We start from the raw sequence: 19,117 nt of genomic DNA, 5'->3' as shown, positions 1-19,117 counted from the left end.
TTTTCTGTGGGTGATTTGTTTTAATTGTCCTTTTTTGCAACCTACCATTGCAAATATATTGGTTGGTCTTAATATTAATCCCTCTGACCCTAAGGTTCCTCTTGTACTTTGAGAGAAGTAAAACTGCCTGTTTTATTTTACGGGACTATTATAAACATCAAAGGAGATACAGGGTAAACAACATGTTTTCAGGAGGGCAATGACAAATGAGATTTGTCTTGAAGATGGAATGACAAAAAATAGGGGTTTTGGTAATCTTGCAAGAAGGCAGAAGATTTAAAATCTGGCAGATTCTAGGTTGGACAGACTTAGGATATAGTTTCAGATTCCTAACAGGCTCCCTGTAGACCAGGAACTTGTCATTGCGAAAAGTAGATGGTAGTCCAAAGAGACTCTGCACTCCCTAACAAACAAGCAAGAAAGGTCCATATGTAGTTGTTGTCTGGCATCTCATCACCGCCTAAATGTTCAATTATTTGTGCTTCACATCATATTCACACTTGAAGCTTCTTGATTATAGGGAATCTGAAGTTAGTCTTTGTGTTCTCTAAGCTATTTACTTGTCTCAGGTTCTGCATGCTCAATCAATGACTATTAACAAAAGCATAAACTGAAACTGTCGTTCAAATATAGATCAGATATTGCAACACATCCAGTACAAATACTACACCTGCTGGTCTTGTCTCCTCTTGGAACCCTGAGTAGGAATCAAGTTGATTTAATGATGTTCATTTCTATGTTGCTACAGTATAGACATTAATTTGTCTCTTGACTTTTTTTCCCCTCTATGTTAACTACAGAGAAGGTTTTATTTAAGAGATAGTGGAAAGAAAGGATTGTTATTGCAAAATACTTCACCATAAAGAATCAATTATTTTAGATGAAATTCCTTAAGTGCAGCTATCCAAACATGTGTTTCCTTCTTGGCAATAAAAGAGCCCTAGTCAATGCCCGATGACCTATAAATCATAGCTAGGAGATTTCTTTATGCAAATTAAATTTGTGTCACACTCATCAATAAAAAAAGAAAATTATAATGAAGATTAAGTTTGGAGCAGCAGTACAAAATAAAGGATTCCTATACATACTTGGAATATGTCAGAGTGGCTAATTAATTTTTGAGATAGTGTTCTTTGAAAGGATTAATGGAGAATAAGCTTTGTGAATTGATTATTAAAAGAGAAGGATGGTTTAAGAGGGTTGGGAATGTAAAATAGGCAACCAGCTTGATTAACCTTACCAGCTTTAAAGGAGTCTATATAATAACGTAAAAGACACTGATATTGATTTTGTGGTTACATTATCAAGTCCAAGAACTGTCATTGTTAGTTTATGATTCATTTGTTTCTCCTCAAGGCTGTTTTTCATTTTACATCTGAAATAATAAAGACTCAAATATTCACTCATATAATAAGGGCATCAGTTTCCCTTAAAAACTGAACAAAATATATAAAAAAAGAAAATGATATCACTTTACATTGATGGGAATGTGCTTTTGCAAAATGAATCAACTTTTCCATTGCTCAGCTCTAACAGAGCCCAGCATGTGAACCCTGTGGGTACTAATACAGGAAAGCAGATTTAAAAACATACCCGCTTCCTTAGATTGCAAGTAAGAGTGAGGTTCCTCGAGAAGGAGTTTGCGAAAGCCGTATAAAAGTCGAGGACTTTGAGCAAGGCTTCTCGCTTGATGATGTGCAGGTCACAGTACGTCAAGGCTCGGACATTGGCACATGCATGAGCAAGGGTGGTTTCCTTCCAGAAGATGTCCCCAAACACATCACCTTTCCCTGGAAAACAGTGTAAGATACAAATTCAAGTCTCTACAGCAGTTCCTATCATATTCGCTATTGACATTCCAGTTTCCCATGTGATAATGGTCTTTTAACATAATTTAGAGCTGAGGGTACAATCCCACCTATGTATATATAACAATGTACAATACTTTCACAAGACAAGTAGAACAACATCACCCTAAATTGAGTTTTTGATGGGAACCTCGAGAGGCATGTATAATTGTTATCTAATAGAGAAGTAAAAAATTTCATTTTAACAAATAATTTCATTATCTTTTGCCACCTTAATTTTTTCTATTCTGAGCAGAAGAAACAAAGGTTACCTCTAAGGGTTACCCTTTCTTCCACTCCTTCTAGTTAAGATGACAATAAAATGTGATATGTAAGGGCTTGTATTACAGCCTTTATTAATCTGAAACTAATATTATTCAGTAACTAGGTATTGTGCTCCAAGCCAACTAAAACTTACCATGACCTAGTCCCCAAAGGATGCCCTTCTACTTAGCCAAATCTTATTCAGAGCTCCCCGTACACAATTCCAAAGCTTAAGAAACTGATTTGGGATAAACATGGAGGAACAGATTTGTTATCCCATAAAATCTTTCATAAAGAATACAACACTATATTCAAATGTAGATGACTTTTTAAATTTCTAAAATCACACAAATCATCTATTCATTTTAGAGTATCATCTAGTGTTGGCCTAAACACAAGCATTCACCATTCCAAATTAAGAGGATATAGCTGTCCAAGCAAAGGGAATGAGGAAAAGTCAAATGTCCTTTTACGGTTTGAATAGGAGGTGTTGCCCCAAAACTCCTGTGTTAATGCAGGCATGTTGAGAGGTAAGATAATTAGATTATAAGAACTGAAACCTTATCAGTGGATTAACCCATTTGATGGATTAAGAATTTGAAGCACTACTGTTCTGGATGGTAACTGTAGTCAGATAGAGTGTGGCTACTTGAAGTAAGTCTCTTGGAGGTATGCCCTTGGGGATTATCTCCTGTCCCCCTTGTTCCTTCCTCACTCCCTCTGATCCTGGCCAGCACTGGAGAGTCACTTCCTCTGTCATGCCCTTCTGCCATGATGTTCTGTCCCGCCTCAGGCCAGAGCAATGGAGGCTGCCAATCATCGACTAAACCTCTGAAACCATGAGCCAAAATAAACTTTTCCTCTTGTTCTTGTCAGGTATTTTGGTCACCAGCAATGAAAAGCAGGCTGACAGAGGTCCCCAAATGCCTGTCTGCTAAGGGAGTTCCCCAAGAGTTCTTGCTTCCCGAAGTGTAGCCCATGACATTCTCTGTTTGATTTCTGTGGGGAAGTTTTAAAGTGGAAAAGACAGGAGGAATAAACCCAAGTGGAAAAAAATCTTCCTAGAGACACTCTGTTGATTGTTTTCTCTCTGTGCTCCAGTCATGGAGATGAGCAAATATTTGTTATCATCAAGCCAATTAAAATCAGAAATAATGGGGGGAGGAGAAAGATAAAATCCTTCAGAACAATCACACCAACATAGAGGAAAGATAGTGTAACCCAGAGAAATGAGAGGGAAAAATGAGAGAAACAGGGAGGTTGAGTGAAAGATGTCCCACATGGGCAGCTAGGAGGCAGAAAACCATGGGGCTTGGGACTCAACAGTAAGAGGTACTCGAGGGTAGAAGGAGGAAACACACATACTATCAAGATGGTTAAAACTACCAGGTGATCATGTCATGAGCATAAAATAACCCAGCATAGGTGTTTATTTAATTTTGAGTAATTCATTTCTTTCTGGCCCTCCAAAGATTCCTTATAGTTAGTGACCCTGATGAAGGACATAGTTAATTAAAACCCACACATTTGTCCAAGGAGCATTAGAGATCTAGTATTCAATTCTAGTTCTCTAGAACTATACAGCATCAAGGTAACCTAAGGGAGACTTTACTATAGAAATTTTAAAGACAGACCCCACATCCTCTAACAAGGATGAATTTCAGAAATCTGTACATGGCATTCTCTTTGAAATAGAAATTCCAATTATAGGTATTTATTCTAATTGCATAATCAGAAACGCCAAATTTACTTACAAATATGTTCAGTGAAGTGACATTTAGTATAGTTCAATAAAACGAAGTAAGATAAACGTCAAAGAATAAAGAAAATATGAAATATCAGACAGACACCAAATAGCATCAATTTTAAGAAGTGATGGGGAGAAGGCTCACTTTATATAAAATAGTATCACATAATACATACAGTATAATCTCATTTTATGTACCTTCCCCCAAAACACACATATACACACACACAGAGCACGGGAGCAAATTCATTACAATGGCAAAATCTCTGTGTATTATGGGACAATGGGTAGGTCTGTCTTACAATCTGCATATATTATTTTGTAAAGATTAATAACTATTATATTATCATAGTACCTAATGCTACCAAAAAAAACAAGTTTTGAAAATATTGATTTGATTTACTTGTCTTTTCCATCTAATATCATTGTTACTCTTTCTAAACTATGCTTTTTTTTTTTAACCTTTTTCTTTTTCCTAAAAGGGGTGGGAAAAGAAACATTTCTTTATAATCCATTTCTATTACCCTTTCTCAAATCACCAATTCTAATACAATCTCTGGTCCATGTATAATTGCTCATTATTTTTCAGCTATTTGATTCTCATGTATGGAACACTTTAATTATAATCAAAGCCTTTGACTCAGTAATTTCATTTCTGGAAATCAACCAAAAAAGTAGAACCAATATATGTAACATTCATGGTAATGTTAGTAATCATAACCCTAGGTTGGAAAAAAAAGAAAAAGAAACTATAGGTCCCAAAACAATGAAAATTGCAAAAAAAAAAAAATATGTAAAGTAACAATACAAAATTAAAACATGTTTTAAAATAGCATGCTTATGTTATAATGTCAAATAAAAAATGATACAAAGGATTATATGATTATGGTGAAAGCTATAATGAAACTAAAGTACTAAGACTAAAAGAATTGTCAATTAAGAAATACACCTTTTCTTTTTTTTCTTAAGAATTTTGATAGATACAAAGTATATTTTGTTAGAATTATGTTGTTATATATAGTATGTTAGTACTAATTTGTCAATTGACAATAAATTGAAAGAAAAAACAAAAGAAATATGACTACAAGAAAATATTTAAATAATAATAGCAACTTACTTCATGTGATAAGTTTATTGATTTCCTTCTTTGTACTCCTAATGTTTTCCAAAATTTTCTATAATGAATCTGCATAAACTTTATTTTAAAATAGCAAATATTTTTCTTTACATATTTTAGTAACACTGAATTCATAAAATATTTACATAGATAAGCAGAATAGCAAACAAATATTCATTGGTTTTTAAAAGTGAATCGTTAACAGGTTAAAGAAACTCAATGTATAAATGTAACTTCCCCTTACCAATATAGACCTTTTTAATTGTACAGGCAATAGATATATCCTTATGTATTTTATCTAACTGATAAAATTAAAATTCTTACCCCATCTCTAACAAAATTTTGAAATTTAAATTATGTATCTTTTTGGTATCATGAGGAAATAAATCCATGCTATGGAAAAAACAATAACAAACTAGAACATTAGCTCATGATAAACTTTATCCCTGGCTTCTCTTCCAAAAACGTTATAGAAGCATAGCAAAATTAACAGATGTGAATACTTCTAATCCTAACATCTGATTTAACTTTTCAAAATAAGCAATATTAATTTTTTCTGGCGTAAACTTTCCATTAGGGTATGCAATATATAAATTAGATATTAATCTGATCAGTCATTTCAAAATAGGTTTCTTCTATCCAACTTTTTGAGTCACCTAATAGGTTCTCAGTTCACAAGAACTTTTATAACACTGCTGGGGAGATAGTTGACTTGTAAGTCAATTAATTAGTTTAACAGTGCAGCAAAGGGGGCTAATGTCCTTCAAGGCATATTACCATTGTAAAGATGTGGGATTATGCATGATGGAATTTTGAATAGAGAAGCACCCTTTTCTTCACTGCAAAGATTTTGCATACTTTCAGAACTAGGAACTCCTTTCATTTTCATGACTATAGAATATTTGATGTTGCTTTTTAGGTCAGCTCCTGCTGGGTGCAAGTAGTCTCAGCTATAAACATTTTAGAGCTTGAGCGAACTAACCTCCCTCAAAGGCCTAAAATAGTAGAAAATCTCACACTCAACATGAAAGTTGTTGTTTGGTCTATTTATATTTTCTCGCTTCTTTGCATCAAGTCTTATGAAGTATTTCACTGCTAAACCACAGGAAATGGGACTGTAAAATAGAAGTTAATGTTAAAGATTCATATAGTAGGAAAATGGAAATTTAAAGACATTTCAGAGACAGAGTTACAGCATAATTTAAGGAATAATGCAGATTATGATATGTTTGGGGATTATGGTCCCCTACAGTGTTGATTTTATGCCAGCATTTGTTTTTTTCTAATGTGAGACATGTTATTTTGTGAGCTAATTACATGGATAAAAATAAATATTTAAAAATCAGTTATTCATCAGTGAGAATAGCTAACGAACGTACCCAACAGGTCCCTAACAAAAATATCACTTGAACTCTACTTAGAGGATTCCTGTGTTTATGTGGGTATAACAATAGCTATATTTGATGATTCTTCTGCACTGTGGACTTAATCGATGTACTGTATCTATTTGAGATTTATAAAATGATGCTATGAGGTACATACTGATAGTAAAATGGTTACTATAGTGAAGAAATTAACATAACTATCATCTCACATAGTTACTGTGTATGTGTCTGTGTGTGTGCATGCCAAGAGCAGTTAAAGTCTACTTATTTAACAAATATCTCTAATAAATCCAATTTTATCAATTATAATTTTCATACTGTACATCAGATTGTTTAGACTTCTTCATTGTATATATGTGCTATTTTCTATTTGCTGACCTACATCTCCCATTTCCTTCCATTCTGGTAACCATCATTTTATCTTATATCTCTATATATTTGGCCTTTATTTGTTTGTTTACATTCCACATATAAATGAAATCAGGCAATATTTTTCTTTATGTGTCTAGTTTATTCAACTTAGAAAATGTCCTCCAGGGAATAATATTCTATACTCCATGTCACCTATATAATGATACTTATACATGCATGCTATATATATTCCCATATTTTCTTTATCTATTCATCTATTAGCAGACACTTAGGTTGTTTCCATATCTTGGCTGTTGTAAATAATGCTGCAATGAACATGGACATGGGAGTAGATGTCTTTGTAAGGTGCTGATACACCTTTAGGAATACCAATGCTGTTTTCCAAAGTGGCTGCACAAATCTACATTTTCACCTAAGTGTACTGGGATTCGCTCTTCCCCACACCCTCACTATTTATTATGTATTGAATTTTTCATAAAAACTATCCTATTAAGCCCAAGGTAATATTTTACAATGATTTTGTCTTCTATTTCCCTGATAAGTAATGATGCTGAAAATCATCTAATGTGCCCATTGGCCATTCTGTCTTCTATGGAGTAAAGTGTCTGCTCAGGTCCTTTGCCAATTTTTAAATAGTGTTATTTGTTGTTTTTGTTTCTTTGTTTTATTATTGAGATGTAAGACTTCATAAATTTTACATAGGAAATTTTTATCAGATATGTGGTTTGAAAACATATTTGTCCAGTCCATAGATTGCCTTTTCATTTTGTTGATTGTTTCCTTTGCTATATAGAAAACTTTTCTTGTGATATGGTCACATTTATTTATATTGCTTTTATAGTCTGAGCTTTTGGTATGATATCCAAATAATAATAGTCAAGACCAATGCCAAGACCATTTTGTCCTATGCTCTCTTCTGGGAACTTAATGATTTCAGGTCTTACATTTAGATTTTTTAATTCATTTTGACTTTAATGTATAGTGTAAGATAAGGGTCCAATTTCATTCTTTTACATTTGGAAATCTAGTTTTCTGGGACCATTTATTGAAGAAACCATCCTTTCCCCATTGGTTCCTCTAAATGTCCTTGTCAAACATTAGTTGACTATGTATATTTGAATTTATTTCTGGGTTCTTTACTCCATCTGTCTGTTTCTGGGGTTTTTGTTTGTTTGTTTGTTTCTGTTGTTATTATCTCAGGTTTTTTTTAATTTGTAATTTTTAAATTTTAATTTGTTATATATGACAGCAACATGCATTACAATTCATATTACACATATAGAAAGCACAATTTTTTATATCTGGTTGTACACACAGTAGAATCACACCATTCATGTCTTCATACATATACTTTGGGTAATGATGTCCATCTCATTCCACCATCTTCTGTTTTTAATGCCAGTACCATGCTGTTTGATTATCGTAACTTTATGCTACAATTTTAAACAGGAAGTGTGATGCTACCGACTTTGATATTTTTTTTTCTCACTATTGTTTTGGCTACTTAAGATTTTTTGTGGTTCCACACAAATTATAGGATTTTTTTTTCTATTCTTGTGAAAATGCCATTGAGACTTTGATAGGGATTAAATTGAATCTGTATATTGCTTTGTGGAATATATACATTTTAACAGTATTAATTCTTCCAATTCTTTAACACATATATCTTTACATATTTGTCTTCTTCTATCTCCTTCATCAAAGTTTTAATTACATAAATCTTTTACCTCCTTAGTTAAATTTATTCCTATGGATTTTACATTTTATAATATCTTAAATAGGATGTTTTCATAATTACTTTTTCAGGTAGGTCATTACTTATATATAGAAATGCTACTGATTTTTGTATGTTGACTTTGTATCCTGAAACCTTACTGAATTCATTTATTAGTTTTACCTGTTTTGTTGTATAATCTTTGGGGTTTTCTACATTTAGGATCATGGGAATAATTTTACTTCTTCCTAATTTGTATGCCCTTCTTTACTGCCCTTTCTTTTTTTTTTTTTTTTTTTTGTTTTGTTTTATCGTCACTATTTATTCCCAATGTGCTTCCTTTTTTTTTTTAATTTTTTATTGCTGGCTGTTCAAAACATTACATAGTTCTTGATATATCATATTTCACAATTTGATTCAAGTGGGTTATGAGCTCCCATTTTTACCCCATATACAGATTGCAGAATCACATCAGTTGCACATCCATTGATTTACATATTGCCATACTAGAATACAACAGACACTGCCCTTTCTTTCTGACTGCTCTTGCTAGTACTTCCAATACTATGTTTAAAAGAAGTGGTGTGAGAATTTGCTTCACTGCCTTATATTATGTTAGTAGAAAATCTTTCAGTTGTTTTCTATCCATTATGATGTTGTCACTACTAGATCTGCCTTATAGGAAAAGCTTACGGAGTTCTTCTATCAGAAAGGAAAGGATGAAAAATACAGTCGTGAAAACATTTGAAAGAATGAACTCAGGAGTGGAGATGAATACATAATCAAATTCAGAATAGTTCATCACGGTAGTGGTGGTGTGTAAATTTTTCAGATCTCTAGTATGAAGATTAAACTTCGAAATAGATGAAAACAACTTTATAATAAGTTATTAATGAATATATAATATAGAAGATGTAAATTTTAACAATTAAAATATAAATTTTGTGTGTGGAGGGATAATGTCTAGAGAATTTTCATGCAACTGAATTTGTTATCAGATTAAAATAATCTATTATAAAATATTTCATATAAGCCTCATGGTAACCACACAGCAAAAATATAGAGCAGATACACAATGGGAAAGAGAAGGAATCAAAACTTAGCACTTCAGAAGATCACTAAATCATAAAGGTAGAGAATAAAAGAGGAAGCAAGAAGCTACAAAATAACCAGAAAACAAATAGCAAAATAATAACACTGAATGTAAATTGATTAAACAATGCAATCAAAAGACATAGAATGGCTGAATGGGATTAAAAAAAGAACAAAAATTAACTACATAATGTTTACCACCAATCCATTTTAGATTTTAAGGACACTCACTGAAAGTAAGGGGATGGAAAAAGATATTCCATGAAATATTGACCCAAGGAGATTAGAAGCAGCTATGCTTAAATCAGATAAAACAGACTTCAAGTCAAAACTGCTATAAGAGACAAAGAAGTTCATTATTTAATAATAAAGCGGTAAATTTGTCAAGAAGACATAGCAATTATAAATATATGTGCACCCAACAACGGAGCACTTAAATATATAAATATTCATGAATATTAATGAAGATGTGGACAGCAATATCACAATACTAGGGGACTTCAATACCCTACATTCAGTAACAGGTAGATAAAATAGAAAATTACGAAGAAAATATTGGACGTGACTATGTTCACTTTGTTAGTCATTTGCAATAAGTAAACATTGCAGCTGGCTCTTATAAAAACATATGCACAAAAAGTCATTCTTAACCTAACAAGATGTTTTTAAACAATATTATTTAATATTATTTTAAATAGACTATTTTCAAACTACAGGTGTCATAAAATAATATTTTCAAGGGGGAATAGAAAGAACAAAAGAGTAATCATTAAGAAATTATATATGTGTGTTAGAATAAAAGCTTTCAAAACATTTAAAAATTATGTCTTTCAGTCTTTTAGTGGTATAAATCCAAAATCATTCTGTTGAAAACAGTTATAATGAATTAAAAACTAAAGGTACTTTGAACAAAATAGTAGTTCATTTTTACTAGAAAGAAAATAACTGATTTAGCTCATGTATTCTTATTTATACAAAGAAAGAAAAACTCTCCTTCTTTTACTAAATAGAAATAAAATGAAATATTAAGAGGTAGTGGTAGTTATCTTTAAGAAGATGAAAGAAATGATAATAAACAGACTGAGAATCACAAGTTGGGCACTGTATTATGAATGTTAGTAGGATATTATATAAAAAGAAATCCAAGCAAAAAAATAAATTGAAAATCAGTTACATCTTGAAACTATTACTTTCTTTTTATAAGAAATAACTTGGAGTTGAAGCCTATAATAATATTAAGATTATAATCAAGTTTTTAATTTTTTCATCTGTCACACGAAACAAACAATGATTATCCTGTTCACAACATTGAATTAAGGCTTCTGACATCCTAGCCCTAACACTCACTCTAACCTATTGAGTGAGCAATCCCACTGCTGGGTATACATCCAAAAGAATTAAAATCAGAACCTCAAAGAGATATCTACGCCTTCATGTTCGTTATAGCAATATTCAAAATAGGAAGATATAAATGCAACTTGTGTCCATCAACAGATGAATGGATAAAGAAAATGTGGTATATAGACACAATGGAATATTAATGAGTCTTTAAAAAGAAGGAAATTTCACCATTTGCAATGACACTGATGAACCTGGAAAGCAGTATATTGAGTGAAGTTACAAAAGTAACTTAAGTAAGTTACAGAAATGCAAGTTAGTCACAGAAGGACAAATACCACATGATATCACTCATATGAAGTATCTACCATTGTGCAGCTCATATATGCAGAGAATACAATATTGCTTGCCAGGAAACAGAAATAGAGGAAATGGAAACTTGCTGTTCATTAGGCATAAAGTTTCAGTTATGCTAGATGAATAAATTATAGATATCTGCTATATGGCATAGAGCCTATAGTTGACAATATGGTACTGTGAACTTTATAATTTGATAAGAAAGCAGATGTCATGTTAAGTATTCTTACCACACACACACACAAAAAAAAAATTAAAAGCACACAAGAAAACTCTGGAAGGTGTTGGGTATGTCTATTACCTTAATGGCAGTGATGGTATCATGAGTTTTGCATATGTCCAAACTCACCAAATTATACCCAGGCCCTGCCCGTGGAGATAATATTGACTCTTAAGGAAAGAACAAAGATGCCAGCAAAAAGGACTGACTCAAGTCCCAAGGCCTGTGTAAGGACTCTACCTGTAAACAATTTGTGGCCGTGCTTGTTACTTTATAACATTCTTAAAAGATTAATGTCTGCTTTAATACTCACTTAATTGGGCTGTCAACTCTTCTATGACTCCAATGAAAGATGGAAGCAGAACTTAATATCTCTATCTTATGTTCTAGGGCTCATGAGATTCACATTCTCTTGAGCCTTAAATACCTCTTTAGTGGAAAACGAGTCACTTGGAGGAAGCCCACATTTTTAGATACTTAGTACCTGACTTAGCCAGCTTATACTTTGACTAGTTTCTCCAATAACATTTGGTGAAGGATTTTTGTAATATATACTGTTATGGTACAGTTCTTAGCAGTGTTATTAGAGAAATCTTTTTAAATAAAAGGAAACAAATTGATAAATGTAATATAGGCACTCTGGTTTTTGTTTCAGACTAAGCCAAACAATTGTACAATTTCAAAATACTATCCAAAAATTCCTGTTATCAAAGCATAATTTTTATAATTTAATGCTCAAAGCATGGACATAGAATCAGAGATCTGGACTCAAAACCCATGCCTACCTTACTTGGTATGATCTAGGGTGAGTCACTTGATATTACGTCTCAGTTTCAACTGTAAGAAAACCACAACACTTAGTTCACAAGGTTAACCAAATGATTTGATGTAATGATGATTATAAAACAATGAGTGTTTAATAAATAACTATTGGTATTTTAAGTCAGACTTCCAATGGTCCTGAGTATATACTTCAAAAACACTTTAAAAGTTTTGGTAAGAAATATTAAAGTCAAAATTCGTCATTAGACTTGATATTTTACTTAGGTATTGGTGAGGCTCATTTACTAACTACAGATATGATTTTTTTTCTTTAAGCCTTTTAATTTTTAAATGTTTATTTTCTAAAAAGATTAATTAGAATTTTTTAGAACCATCCATTTCTAGTTTCTGGAAAAAGCAAATGCCACTTTTAGGAATTACAGCTAAATCCTATTCAATAAGTGTCATTTAGTTTTCCTACCATGGTTAATGCAAGGGTATCAATTAGATTATTTCTCAGTAATAGGGATCCCTGATAGAGAACAAGAAAGAAGAAACATTACAGTGTTTAAAGAGGCCTGAGATACTTAGAATACCTTGACCCTTCCTGTTTTCTGTATTCAAAATGCCCAAGTAACAGCAAGAAAATGTTTCCCCAGCCCATAAAAGACCTAAGCTAAAGCTAGAAGTTTTCAGAAAATACATATTTATTATAAGCATCTAGACAAAAGAGAAACAGAAAGTAATCAGTGTTTCAACATAAAATACAGAGTAAATGGAAATTGTGTTAACAGAACACAACATAGGTGTGTTGTGTTTGTTTGTTTGTTTGTTTTTCTCATTTTGTTTTGGTACTAGGTATTGAACCCAGGGGGTTTTAATCACCTAGCAACATCCCCAGCCCACCCTTTTTTTTTCTTTTTTTGAGACAGTTCTCCCTAAGTTGCTTAGGGCCTCACTAAGTTGGTGAGGCTGGCTTTGAACTTGCTGTCCTCTTGCCTCAGCCTCCCAAGCCACTGGGATTACAGTCACCACCAGTGCCACCACACCCAGAGCAATATGATATTTTTGATAGGAACCCAGAATTGGGGGAAAAAAAGTAGAAAAAGTTCAATGACAGAGTAAAGTATCATTTGGTGCCCTGAGCAAACCTTTACTGAGAACCTGTTTAAGGGATCCTATTACAGAGGACAGTGAGAAAATAATGAGCAAAACATTTCAAGTGCTCACTGCACAAGGGGAGGGCACACAGGTAACAGATAAAAACAGGATGCACGAATAGCCCGGTAAGACATCCACACTGGAAGTACCTACCCCAGACTGGGATGAGAAAGGAGAGAGTAAATGATGAAGCAAGAGACAGACAACTAAAAAGACTAGGAAAAGTGTTCTAAACAGAAGTGGCACTTGCAAAAGCAGTAAGTGTTTGATAGGATTCAGGCTGCTTCCTACAATCCAGTGTGGTAAGAACAGGATAGGTACAGGGAACGGCACAAAATATACTGGGAAGAACGGCAGAGGTCAGGGCCTAGAGGATCTCACAGGCCAGTCAGGAGATACATTTTGATCTTAAGGTTCTAGAAAGCCATGGTAGGAATGCCAATAAGGAGGTTGACATATAAGGCAATTGTCATGGGAAGACATATCCAAGATAGGATTAAGAGATACCAAGGACAAAGACTTAGTTTTGAAGAGTACTGGGAGAGGGTTTGAAGTTGAGCCTAAACTACTAGAATTGTAAAGATTTGTATTTCATCAAAAATAATCTAAAGGCTGAGGAACTCTGAAAGTACACACTTTGAATCCCAAATAAATAATGTTATAAATGTTTCTCAGAATATTTAAAATAGAACAAGCTTGTATTTGAAGAGACAAAAAAACCAATTGCTTTACTCAATAAAAATGTCTGAATGAACAGTTTATCTATATAATATGTAGAATAATCCTAAACATTTCACAGTTCAGCGTTTAAAAACACAAAAATGTGGACATACACAGAAAAACAATTTTTCAGAATTTGGGAAAGGCCTTTCTAAGGATTTAAAGTGTGAATCATTTGATGTCTAATAGCAAGCATACAGGAAAAAATCTTAACCACAGCATAAAAGTCACATTTTCACAGATTCTCTAAATAGCAAAATATTATTCATTCACATTTCAGATTGTTTTTTCTTTTTGGAATAAAAATAAGCAGACTTTGAATTTTGTGAACCATAATTTATAAGTTTTCTCAGATAATGTACATATGTGTATAAGAGATGGATTTTAAATTACAAGTGCTAATTTAAATTGAATCTTGATCCAAGTGTTAAAACCATCTTTCTAATATTTCTAAGTTTATTTAATTTGTCTTTCCTTTCCTCTCTTATTCCTCCTTCCCTCAAATATATAAAAATGTTTGGCCTCTCTACCAAAACCCTTCATACACAAGCATGGTCGTTTTAGGAATCTGAAGTTACAAATAGGATCCTTAAGGTAGAGATTATCTTAGTTTAAGAACTTTAATCCTGTGATTCTAATAATCAATGAAGAGAGAAAAGATGAAATGTGAATACAACAAAACAAATGTCTTAGGAGTAGGGTCTATTGTTAGTGGGGAAATGCTATTTTTATAGGCTCTGAAAGGTACAATATACTTGTCAAGACAGTTAGAAGTAACCTGGCTATTTCAACCATACCAATAAATCTGTTCGCATTAAGTAATTATAGAGTAGGAACTAAAAAGTAAGAAGGCATTAAAGAATATAAAATATTATGTATGCATCATGAACTTAATTTGGAATTCTTTGTGTTTCAGAAAATGTGGGAAGGTCAAAAAAAGGTGGAGGTGTAAGAACTGAAAGAACTTCAAGTTGGCAAAAGACACGAACTGCAATTATACTCAAATGCCCTATTTAGAAAAACATCTTGAAGCCGTCCTCAGGTGTTAAAAGAAGGAGGTATTTGTTGACTACATTTTTAATCTTTCCATTAATTAGTTATGCTTCAGAACTTATTCATTAAACTCCTTAGCACTTTTGACACACTAAAGAATTACGTACCTACCAAGAGACTGTAGAGAGGCAAGGATCCAAAAGAATAAAACTGCACCTGTTTTTGGATTCAGAGATTCTAATTAATTTTGAAATGACCTCCCTTCTCTACTTTTCAACTGGCAAATGCTTTGGTGTCGGAGACAGCAAGTCCTGCTAAGTAAAGATATAAAAACCTGATGAACTTATTCATTAAGGTAGAACCTAAAAATAGATGGATGAGTAGATGGAGACAAAAATTACAGTATACACCCTGCTCATACTTACTATTTTTCTTTTCCAAAAAAATAAGAAGAGAAAGAAAAACTAAAAGAAAGAGTCACCGAACTATTAGATGTGATACTGGTTAAACTAGAATTTCCCCTCCCCCTTCCTTAAAACAGTACTCAAACATTTTGAATGTCAACCAAAAAACAAAAACCCAATCTAATTACCTCTCAGTTGAATTAGTCTTTCTTACAGGCCTATGGAAAAAGAAGAAAGAAGGGTGCCAGAGAAATACCCATGCAATTTGACTCATGAATCCAAGACATGAAAATTTCTCCGAATCACAAGATTTTTGAAGATGAAGAACAAAAAAGCACACACTCCAAGAAATAGAATGTGGCAGATAGATGACAAGGCTGGTCCAATATCCAGGGGCCCCGTGTTCATTTTTACTGTGTCATTGGGCAGAACCAGTTACCATTTTATTCTAAAATGAAAGGAAAATGCATTTTGTCTGTCTCACTGAGCAAATGATTCCATTTTAACAGACCCAGCCCAGAGGCACTGTACTCCGGGCTTTCTCCAACCTTCTTTCAGAAAAGGAGTTACCAAGGTGCAGCTGTAATGAAGAAAATGGTGCAAAACAAATGATCATGCATCTACAAGCTGAGGTAATTTACGGTGACAGTACTCACTCTCATGCAGTATATTTGATGTCTGTTTTCCCACCACCCCCCATTGACATGAACCATTCAGGAAAATAAAAGACATCTGTCTCTTATCCTCCTCTTTAAGCAAACAAGAATGGTTGCAGAATGGAGATGCTTTGTTTTGCCACAAAGGATCATGTTGGTGATGTGTGCACTTCTTATGAAGCATTATCTATGCTTCCTTTATTCTCCAATTAACAAAGCACACAAGCACTAAGGAGCACTAAGCACACCCTGAGCACTAAGCACACAGAGGATTCCAAAAGCGCTGTGTTCTTTTTCTTGCGAATGCATTTTTTAAAAAACAGCTCCTAGAAGAAGTTTAATTGTAACTCTAATGTTTGTAAGCAGTGAAGAAAAGGTTTACAAACAATGCTGTTCAGTCATTCACAAGCCTGGTCCATTTTCTATCACTCGATTTTTTACAGAAACTGTTTTCCTAGGAAAGGTCATTTCTTCTCGATTCTGAATTCTGTCTTCTTCAAGTAATTGTGCCTTTTGAAATCAGTTTTTCATTTTTGTGTTGGACTTGAAATCAGTTTTCAGTTTTGCTTTTATAGTTTCTAAAAATCCATCGGTCAATCTTTTCCTTATGAGAATAAGTGGCATTCAAGCTATGGTAGGTTGACCTCAGTAGCTAAAAATCCAATAGTTTAAAGATTGAGATCATTTTTCACGAGACACAAACCATGAAAAATGTGATCAAAATGGAGTTGACATCCTGAAATTCTTATTTTACCTGAGAAAAAACAAGGGATGGTTCTTGTCTGACCTCATTTTGGCCTCTTTGCATACCTACGTGGATTTCATGATCCTGCATTAGATATTTGAGCAGAAAGTGATCTAAAAGTTCACTTAGCAATTTTTTACCAAGCTGTATCTTCTACCCCATGCCCACATGTGTACACTTCTTATTTTGTCACATGCACCATTGATTCCTTTGTGTCGTTGTTAGCATAACTATTTCCTGGGTCTCTGAATTTTAGAATAAAGTTATTATTAGATAAATCATTTTCCTGGCTAATGAAGATGGATGGATAGAACAAGTTTTATAAACCTAAATGTCAGTAAGGGATCAGACTCATTAACTTCCTCCTCCTTCATCTTACTACTTAGGTACACTGAGATGAGGCAGAAAGATAAAGAGTAAGATGATGTATACTCGAGCTAACTTGTTTATTTATTAGCTGGGCAAGTCACTAAACTTTTCTGGGCCTTGGTTGGCTCCCCTCTTAAGGAAAGGGTTGAACTAGATAAGTCTATTACCCCTCTGAGACTAACTCCCTGAGTTACTAACTTGATGATCATTCCAAAATCCAGTTCACACTTACCAACATGGGATTATAAAGCACTTTGGGCTGTAAGCAGCTATAGCTTAAAGGTACTGTTCTACTATTGCCAAAGTTTAATCAAACCCTCTCACAGCCCATTAGGCTGTGACTGATACGAATGTTCTTTGCTGAAGCAGCATTCCTAGTTTTCACTGAGATTCATCACCTCATTAGTGACCCAATTTCCAAAATCACCAAACAAAGGAAATTTCTGTTTAAAAAAGCTGACAAGTGAAAATCTCTAAAACCATTCCACATTTACTACTACATTAGGAAAGTTCACAGTACCTAAAATAGCCACCACCTCGTCATCCTGGATGACTTCCAAGGATCCCGACACCACAAAGCAGAGGGCATCCACACTTTCTCCAGCGTGGTAAATGAGGTCCCCAGGAGCACAGTGAATGGTTTGGAACTCTACTGCCAAGGCTCGCAGACACCCATCGCTGGCCAATCGAAAAGCAGGATGTTCATTAAAAACCTTCCGGTTTAGATGAACACAGATATCAGCTCTCATGTCTTTGGGACAGATGGAGAGGACCTGAAGAAAGTGAGAGATGATTAAGTGAGAGGTAAAGAGAAAGGGGCCATTTCAGGAAAAAAAAATCCAACAAATATTTATTGACTATGATGATGTCTACTGCATGTTCTACTAATTCCTGGGAAGGCAAAATTAACAAGACACAACTCCGGTCTCAAGGAGCTAATAATCTAGTGAAATAGGCTGATGTTCATGTGGGTTATTATAATACAACACTCCATAATGAATGCTTCAAGAAGAGAATCGGTCTCCCCATGACAAAAACATAGTCTTGTGATCAGAAAGGGCCCCAGAAAAAAGTTACTACCATTTCATCAAAGAGCCAATTAAAAAATGATATTAACATTCATTTTAGTCTAATTGATATGTCACAACTATGTCATAACTAAACTGATATTTGATACTATGAACCATCCATTGTGGGCAGATTCATATTTGCTAACTATAATCAACCAAAGCACTTTGGGAATTCAACTTGCTAGCTGACATAGCTTTATTCTTATGTTTTCTTTTGTCTAAAATATTTTCCTTTTACACACATACACACACACACATATGTGTGTGTGTGTGTGTGTGTATATATATATATATATTCAAGGATGAAAAAGGCATTCACCAGCCTTCCATAGGGCTTTGGTAACTGGAAATGTCAGCATCAGCAGGGGACACATCATTTTGCATAGGAGTCTTTGCTCCTTCCCATCTTTGACTCCTCGAGATTGCTGAGGGCAGTAGCAGAATGCAAGCTCTAGGCATCCTTTAGAAGAGGGACACATGGCAGAATCATTCTTAGAAAGTGAGGCATAGAGAGCTTTTATTGGCTTTTATTTCCAACAGGGCATTTAAATACCCTGGTTAAAATGGACAACCTCATCACATTTAATCAGAACATTACTGAGCTGGATGTGATTACAGAAGTCGCCACTACCCACTTCTGAGATATAGTTGTGAACTCATTTAGAGACCTTCCCCAACCCCCTTGGTAACCTACTCTTTATAATGTTTTTCTTTGATGGGATTTCAGTGGGAATAAAGACAGTGCTTATATCATAAGCTCATTACAAAAATTAAGTAAAAGGGC

At 33.8% G+C, this 19,117-nt stretch overlaps 1 protein-coding gene across 1 annotated transcript in view; it reads right to left on the bottom strand.

Moving 5' to 3' along the window:
• Positions 1-19,117, bottom strand: part of Kcnh5 (potassium voltage-gated channel subfamily H member 5) — a 283,319-nt gene that overhangs the window by 48,910 nt on the left and 215,292 nt on the right. The window contains exons 9-10 of the mRNA XM_027929653.2: positions 17,784-18,036; positions 1,594-1,790 (exon numbers count right to left, since the gene is read on the bottom strand). Coding sequence (XP_027785454.1) covers positions 1,594-1,790; positions 17,784-18,036 — 450 coding nt within the window. The remainder of the gene's footprint in view (positions 1-1,593; positions 1,791-17,783; positions 18,037-19,117) is intronic.

This window comes from Marmota flaviventris, chromosome 2 (assembly GCF_047511675.1).
Source record: "Marmota flaviventris isolate mMarFla1 chromosome 2, mMarFla1.hap1, whole genome shotgun sequence".
Taxonomy (NCBI): domain Eukaryota; kingdom Metazoa; phylum Chordata; class Mammalia; order Rodentia; family Sciuridae; genus Marmota; species Marmota flaviventris.
Note: the sequence above shows the minus strand (reverse complement) of the source record. Positions and strands in the feature narration are given on the sequence as shown.